Here is an 8,142-nt window from a genome sequence, read left to right on the forward strand (position 1 = left end):
CAGGATGACTAAGGCAGAACAAAACAAAAAAAGTTCTGCTACCAAATAATAATGCTCGTCTCCCATTTTGCAACTGCCTGCATAAGTTAACGTTTTGGTGGAAAAACTGTGAATATATATATATATATATATATATCGTTTTGATACGTGAACGAACAGCATGATGGTGAGAAACGCAAACAAAACCGTGTAGAGGCATAAACGTTATAAACAGGCTCACGACAAAAACACTCCAAAACTCTGAGCCACCAAAGCCATTGAACAGAAAAACATCATCAGATCAAATCAACAAAGACTGAAAATGTAAAAATGAAACCAAAAAAAAATGTACAAAAAGGCACGCAATATCCCAGTGCTTCTGTACTGTGAGATTCAAGTGTAACTTAGCATTCATTTAACGTTCTTTAAGCATTCCTTCATATGTTTCGTACCGATGATCCTTCAAACTTAGGGCGAAAAAATCCTGGACTGAACCAAAACTAGGCAGATTTCCTTCATTAGACCCCCTCTGTCTACAACAGAGGGCCTCGGAGAGACCTGGTTTTGTTGCCATGGTGATCTTCCTTCCACCTTCTTGTCTCTTTGTTTCTCAGTCTTCATTGTCTGTCTCTCTAGGGTATATTGGTTTCTTCATTGTTTTGATTCTGCACACTGTCCACGTCCCACAATAAAAAAAAAGTACCACACTGTTTTTTGATGTTTTTTCTTTTAATTTTCCTCCTCCTCCTCCGGTTCTTCCTTCTCTTTCTGTGGTCCTGCGGTGATGGCGTAAGCTAGTCGTCGTTGCCTCCGTACATGTCGGCAAGTTTGCGGAAGCGAGGGCCCCAGTCGTTGAGGTAGTCATAGTCCTGGTCACCTCCGCTGCTGGAGGAGTGAAGGGAGCTGAGCGATCCGGCCGTGGAGCTGCTGCCCTCATAGTCGAAGACCAGCAGGGAGTCGTACGGAGGGGCCGTGGGATCCGTATCAGCCGCCTTGAGACCCTGGGGAACATGACGAGAACGGATGTGGTTTTATAATAGACACATTTCAAATATAGCACATCAACACTGTCTAGTACAACCATTTAAATTACTCATTTGGTATTGCTGTTTAAGCGCAGAGGGGGATGGGATGGAGAAAAAGAAGTAGGAACAAAAGAGGAGGAAGGGAGATGGGAGGAGAGGGAAGTCGGAGAAGGATTGGGGTCGCCGTGCAAACAGATGCTGGGCTCTGGAACAGGCTAAAGCATTTATTTATAAGCGGCTACGTTCTGGAAACGGCACAGCTAAGCACAGTCTGAGCTCGCGCAATTAAACAATGAAACACTGAACGCTCTGTCAGGGCACTGGATGAGAAACAGCTAAAGTGAGAAGAGGAAGGAAGGAAGGAAGGAGGAAGGAGGAAGGAGTGACAATACAACTGAAACCCATTAAGTAAAAAGAGTGTGTGCGTCCTATTTCACATACTTCTGCACTATTCTGTACCATTTTGTAGTATATGTGTGCAGGTGAATCCGAAAATTTGAATGAACACAAAGACCACTGTGTACTGACCATTATTTCCTATTATGTAAGGAAATGTGTCTTGCCTCTCTGGAAATCTGCAGTCTATTCAAAATGTAACATGTGGCTCCAGCTAATTTTTTAACCTCTTTAGAAGTTCCTCTGAAGTTTAATCTTTGAACCTTCTCATACTCAAATGAATTTATTAGAATACAGTAATTTTCAGATGCTATAAATGCTAATATATTAACCATCTCTTGATTGCTGGTTGTTTTGAAATTCCATGTATTGAACTATGTATCAATACATTCACTTGATTTTATTTTTTTATTTCTTCTTTTGTTAAGTCACTTCTTATTTGCATGCTTTGTCTGTAATAATATTATTAAAAACTATACAAAATGTAAAAAAAAATACAAGCAAAGTGCACCAATGCACTCAACGGACATAACGGTCACTATTCTTATTCAGCATAAAGGGGGGAGCTAAATGTGCTAAAGCTAGTATTTGAAATGCCATTTCCTTCGAATGGAAAACGAGTAGTACTAAGTGCAGCATTTCGCACACGCAAATTTAGATACAATATGCGAGGCACAAACATTCTATAGACAAAAACGCATGTACAACATTTATGGGCATCATGGACAAATTCAAATGTTTGATTTACATGTGCTCAACCGATTTTGGTAGTGAATCAAACATCGAATGCACATTCAATTTGAATGTTTAAGATGCCTTTGGTGCTTAAAAATGCTGTCTAGGTAGGCAGCTCACTTGGTTTTGAAAGCCTGCCATATTGTACAAATAAAGTTCTATTCTTGGCATAACACAGTCCAGGCAGAGTGCTAACAGACTAAACACTGTATGGACGTTCAGTTGACATCATTCTGAATCCTGAAATCGCTTGTCCAAACAAATCTTTCCACAGACATAAAACGGCTATAAACAAAACTCACAAGTGTCAATTTTTGTTGGAATGCTAAAAAACAGCTAAAAACCCTAACTGCCGTGTTTCTTTAAAACACAGTTCGGTCAAACAGTTTGGCAAATGCTGCCGTCTTTAAAGCCTTTCTGTCTTTTAAGTGAGGCTAATTACATTTAGCAGTAATATTTAATTCATTACCTGATTTAAGCAGTTTCTTGCTAATCTCACACTGCTTTGAGTGCAGTCGCACTGCTTAGAGCCTGTGAGGTCTGCATGTGTGCGTGTGTGTGGGAGGGCGCATGAGATATCGAATCCCTGAGCCTGGCTAATAATCAACAAAACTAAAAGGACCTTGGTCCAATTAACCAATCAATCACCATTAAGTCTTATCACTGGTGCCATCGAGCCATTTTATATGACGCGACATCAGAAGAGCGCACACACGGCGTACCTCGTGGATGAACTCTCCTATGTCTCCGGGGTGGGGTGCGGCCGAGCGAATGGGATAGTTGGGCTCGGAGTGCATCGGTCGCTCGTCTAGCCGGCGGATCCCGACGGGCTTGATCAAGTCTGGCTCCAGAGTATCGGGCTGCTGCAGCTGGCTCAGATCATAGTCCTGAAGAAACACAGATAGCGGAAAGAGACAATCACAAATAGGGTTAGAGGTCTGCTCAAAGCCCTCGGTTTTCTGGAAACATCTGCATGGAGAACAAGGAACGTTTTGACCTTAGTAATGTCATTTAAATTTGCTTTGTTCCATAAGAAGGATATTCATGTGGGTTTTCTTTTCAGAAGTTAGCTAAATATGATAAAACCCTCCTTGTGGAAAATTTTAGAATGTCCTAATTTAGAATAAATAAAACACCAAATAAAAACTTTGAAATTTTAAATAAAAAATAAAATAAATAAATATATAAAATAATTTTAAAAAAAAAGTTTTATTTATTCTAACATTAATTTGTTTCTTTTAGGTTAGCAAGTAGTCATAATTGGTATAAAAATATGACTTTTATATAAAACAGTCAAACTCTATGGTATGTCCTCCTTTACTTAGGAGTTTCAAACTATTCTTTGATTTATGATTTGGCGATACAGACATACACACTGCACAGCTGGGCTGCTGTTTTCAAGAACTAGTTGAAAAAGACGACAGAAAATAGTTTAAGGTTAAAACAACAGAAATGGATGCAAGGAGGTCGGAATATACCTGCCTTTTCCAAGACTTGGTTAAAAATATGGCACACGTCTGCAAGTGCCAGTTTATGGAGTATCACTTTGAAAATGCTAAAACACTATGCGAGATGTTGAAGCAAGTGGAAAAACAACACACCCCAGGCTTAAGTACATTACTAATGGATTTTTTTTTTGATTTAAATGTTTTAATTAAAAATCGAAAAATGCCAAATGGTTCCTTTGGGAGTTCGTTTTAGGGGATAGAAAATATCATTAACTCATGAAAACCATAGAAAAATCTCCAAAATGATAAAACAGAAAATGTTTGAGTGTTTCTGTGTGTGAGTGACGGTTGTGCAAAAAATAAAGTTTGGCTCAAATGCAAATCTGTGAGTCTCACACATACTCGCACCACCAGGCAAAGCAGGAACTGTTTCATCAATTTAAAATTAGTCGCTTACATGCTATGACTTATAATCAGCATTACTTGCACAATGAATGCTGAAAATTAGTCAGTCGTTAAATGTTCACGATTTTAATTTAAACTGCACCACGCAGCTTAAATTAAAATTGTGAACATTTAACGACTGGTTAAAATGACATTTTTACAATGTTTTTATTAAACAAGCTAGATTGTAAAAAGTAATTGTGAGCTGAAAATAACTGTGTATGCAGCAGCAGCAGTAGAGAGGGAGCGCATGTACCTGGTCTTCCTCTCCGCCGCCCTCCTCGTCATATTTGAGTATGTTGTCTCGCACGTCGTCCTCTGGATCGATCAGCAGCTGCTTGGCCTGTCTCTCTTTATCCCGTCTCTTCATCCACATCACAAACATCAACACCAGCACTGCAGAGAGACAGAAAGTGAGATACAGATCAATATAAAAAGAGCAAAATGACTTGAGATCAGACAGTTAAAGGTGCAGTGTGTATTTTTTAGCACCACAAACTGAAATTGACGTTTCGCTAAGCTTCGCCCCCCTCAGTTACTGTTGCTCACTCAGACAAGTTATATTTTTGTGAAATTTTTTCTGTAAAATGAGCTCAATAGGTATGCTCAATGAATATTCTGCATTTATTCTGTAATATTATTCACATCAAAGTATTTCATCTGCTGTTTTTTTAAGTTTAATAGGTAAATTATGCAAGTAAAGTGATTTAAAACAGCAGAGACTGTGAATCAGAATTGTGCAAGAGTTAATCACAAGCTTTGTTTCCATCCAAATTGCAAATTTAATTTAACACATCCCATGTAATCGAGAAAACAAAATTGTCACTTTCACAGAAGTTTGAGCAAAACAGAAATGGAAGTTGTGGCTATTGGGAAAACTACTGTGGCTGTTTTATTAAATTCAATAAATTACTTTAGAGTGCAGAGACAAAACATTCAGAAAAATGTTGTCTCTAGTGAATGCCTTATTTTTGAGGGCCGACGGTGTGCGTCAACCTGTTTTGGAAGGTGAAAGTAACCAATCGTTTTGATGACAGACTTTGGCTCCAGTGTTTTTTGAAGACCCCAATTTATGCAATGACATTGGTCTGAAGTGAATTATTCAATCACATGACTCGATGCACATGAGGCACAATGTGTTTCCATCATAGTTTATGTGTTTATGTCTTCTTGCTGAATAAAACATTAATCCACCTCAAGAGAGCTTTTACGTTTTTTTTAATGCACATTTTAGAAATTGGATTTACTTCTTGGTGTTTCCATCCAGCATTTTTTTAAAATAAAATATCAAATAAAATATTAAATAAAAATCTGTGGATGGAAACCCAGTCAACCCAAAAAGAGAAAAGCATCATTTGATTTTGATTCAACTGATAACATTGGTGTAAGTGAACAGAACTGTTCCTATTCCTTCTACAACAGCCTCGCTATGAAATTTGTTGTGACTATATCCCCTCTGCGAACAAAAGCAGATCACATGTGCTTGGCAATTGATGCGGCCAACTGATAAGAACTCCACTGCCTGGAAGAAACAACAATCTCTGTCTAGTGTGTGTATTACCCAGCAGAATGATGATGCAGATAAGTATGGCGATGATGGCTCCGGTGCCCAGCCCGGCTGCCATGATGCGTTCCATGTCCACGCAGTCGCCGTGGTGATCGCACTGGCACACTTTGATGCGCAGGTAGGTAGTGTTGGACATGGGCAGGTTCCCCGAGTCTGTGATGCTGATGGGCAGCTCGTATATCCCAGTTTCCAGGTAACTAATCTTCAGACTTAACTGAGCGTGATCGCCTACAAACCAACCACAAGTATGACAACACAAATGGGTCAGATAAAGTCTGGCAGAAAAATCAAAATAGAATTGAGTAATTGTTAATCCCAGTGGCGTACCACTGATTCGAGTCAGTGTCCAGTTCCTGCGGATGTCAGAGGGTCGGTTGGGCAGTTCAAAAGCATAGGGCCCAGCGTTGGGGTTGAGGTCTCCGTCTACAGCTGTGATATTGATGGTGTTGGGTTCGGGACGCTCGCACACTTCTGCTTCTTGAGGGAAGACTCGAGGTGCGTTATCGTTTATGTCCAGCAGGTTGATCTGCAGAGTACCCGTCCCACTCGCAGGGGGGACACCTGTTGAGGGACAGAAGGAAAAAGACAGAGGCGAAGTCAATACAAACATAAGCTGTGCATCAAATGCGGCCTCAAAATGCGTCCTTTGTTTCCCGGGCCATGAAGGATACAACAGGTGGATCCTTCACGGCCCAGACTATCGCAAGATTCAATGTACACCGTTGACGACACAATTTTTTGAGAGAAAATGCTGGATTACACATTTAAATGTAAGTATTGCATTTCAACTTACTTGAATATCTAACAAAACACTTTAGAGTGGTTTAAATGTTGACATGTCTTAGTAAGATGCGATGCAATCCTCCGTAGGCTAGGTCTCATTTAACAACATTCGGTTTGACCTTTGTGGTCTTTGAAGTCTGCATCCTTCGAAGTATGCAGTCCTTCAACTGGGACGTAGCTATAGTCTCAAGTAGTCAGATTTTGACTATGAATAGTTGACTAATGAAATTAAAAAAAATTGAATTTTAAAACTTCAAAACACCATTTTCAACATGGTCCTTCAACTGGGACGTAGCTATAGTCTCAAGTAGTCAGATTTTGACTATGAATAGTTGACTAATGAAATAAAAAAAAATTGAATTTTAAAACTTCAAAACACCATTTTCAACATGTAGTTTAAAAAATGCAACCTACATGACGGGACGATTAATAACAAAACGTGTGCACCTGGAGTCCTGGAAACTGATTCCATACAGCTCTTGGTGTTTTTGTGTGCAATAGGGATCATGACCATGAGGGTTTCGTGGGTGTGACATCTGAGCTTGAGACTAATAGTTGAAAACTGACGATACAGACGAACTACAGCAGTTAACGACTTTAGGTTGCTCTCTTCTGGGTTGCTGGGCATGATAACTCATTTACAACCTATAATGCACAGTCTATAAGATCCAATCAACCTGCCCACGTCCATGAAATATCTGCGAATAAGAGCCCTTTTACCCAGCACAGACTGGACCATCAATACCTAGAAAAGAGCTTAGTTTCTGTTTCAACAAGAGTAACAAGACCTTTCAACTTCACTGATCTTTAAACAAAGAACAAGAGACGGACAGAGCTGTGCGGCAGGCTGACGGAGCAGCGGCTTTCTGTTCTACTCCTGGCATTAACAACACATTTTTTTTAATCCGTTCCAGCCCTGAAAACCTCTAACTCAAGTACGACTAAGTATCCTTCATTTATTGAATCAGGAGTGCGAATCAGCATTGAACTAGATGTGAAAAGGCTTCTTTGTGGGAAAGGGAGCCGATCAGCACTGCTACTTGCACACAAACTGAACTGAGAAAGGAATTCACTAAGAATGTTAAGTTAGCATTGTGTATTTGCACGGTCTGTCTGCATTATTTTAGCACTTGATTCACAAATTTAATATATAAATTAAGGTAACAGCACAAACACACCCAAAAAATCAGAAAATGTCAGATTATTGCTGTAAATAACAAAGATAGCATTTATATACTACTTTGCTATTTTTTGTTTTGTATTGTTTAGCTGTATTTACAGATGTTTGTTTCAATCATGGGTGTTCTGTATTACTCTCTGGGATACTAAAAAAACAGTGCTTTCATTCTTTACAAACTAGAGGTAGAATGAAATTTGCATATACGGTGGGTATAGAATAGAATAACGCCCCTTTAAAATAATCACATTTTGTTGCTTTGCAGCCTGAAATGAAGACAGACACAGTTTTTGTTTTATCCAGCTGTATTCAGTGCAACTTATAACATCCAAGTGAAAGATATAACACCAACATGTCAGAAAAAAATAAAAATAAATACAAATAAAAACCAGAATCACTGAGTTGGAAAAAGGATCACCCCCTTGTTTCAGTATTTTGTTGGACCACCTTTTGCTTTAATTACAGCCTTTATTCTGTTGGGATATGTCTCTACTACACATTTAGACTTTCCGATATTTGCCCATTCTTCTTTGCAGAACTGCTCAAGTTCAGTTAAATTTGATGGTGAGCGTTTGTGGACTGCAGTCT

General features: G+C 39.2%; 1 protein-coding gene across 1 annotated transcript in view; it reads right to left on the reverse strand.

Annotated features, from left to right (window-relative positions):
- Positions 1-716: 716 nt before the first annotated feature.
- The window catches only part of LOC107701519 (cadherin-2), a 48,316-nt gene continuing 40,890 nt past the window's right edge, over positions 717-8,142 (reverse strand). The window contains exons 12-16 of the mRNA XM_016503560.1: positions 5,922-6,155; positions 5,589-5,822; positions 4,284-4,423; positions 2,858-3,022; positions 717-980 (exon numbers count right to left, since the gene is read on the reverse strand). Coding sequence (XP_016359046.1) covers positions 774-980; positions 2,858-3,022; positions 4,284-4,423; positions 5,589-5,822; positions 5,922-6,155 — 980 coding nt within the window. The 3' untranslated portion in view covers positions 717-773. The remainder of the gene's footprint in view (positions 981-2,857; positions 3,023-4,283; positions 4,424-5,588; positions 5,823-5,921; positions 6,156-8,142) is intronic.

The sequence above is a fragment of the Sinocyclocheilus anshuiensis genome, unplaced genomic scaffold (genome assembly GCF_001515605.1).
Source record: "Sinocyclocheilus anshuiensis isolate Anshui unplaced genomic scaffold, SAMN03320099.WGS_v1.1 scaffold1051, whole genome shotgun sequence".
NCBI classification, from domain to species: domain Eukaryota; kingdom Metazoa; phylum Chordata; class Actinopteri; order Cypriniformes; family Cyprinidae; genus Sinocyclocheilus; species Sinocyclocheilus anshuiensis.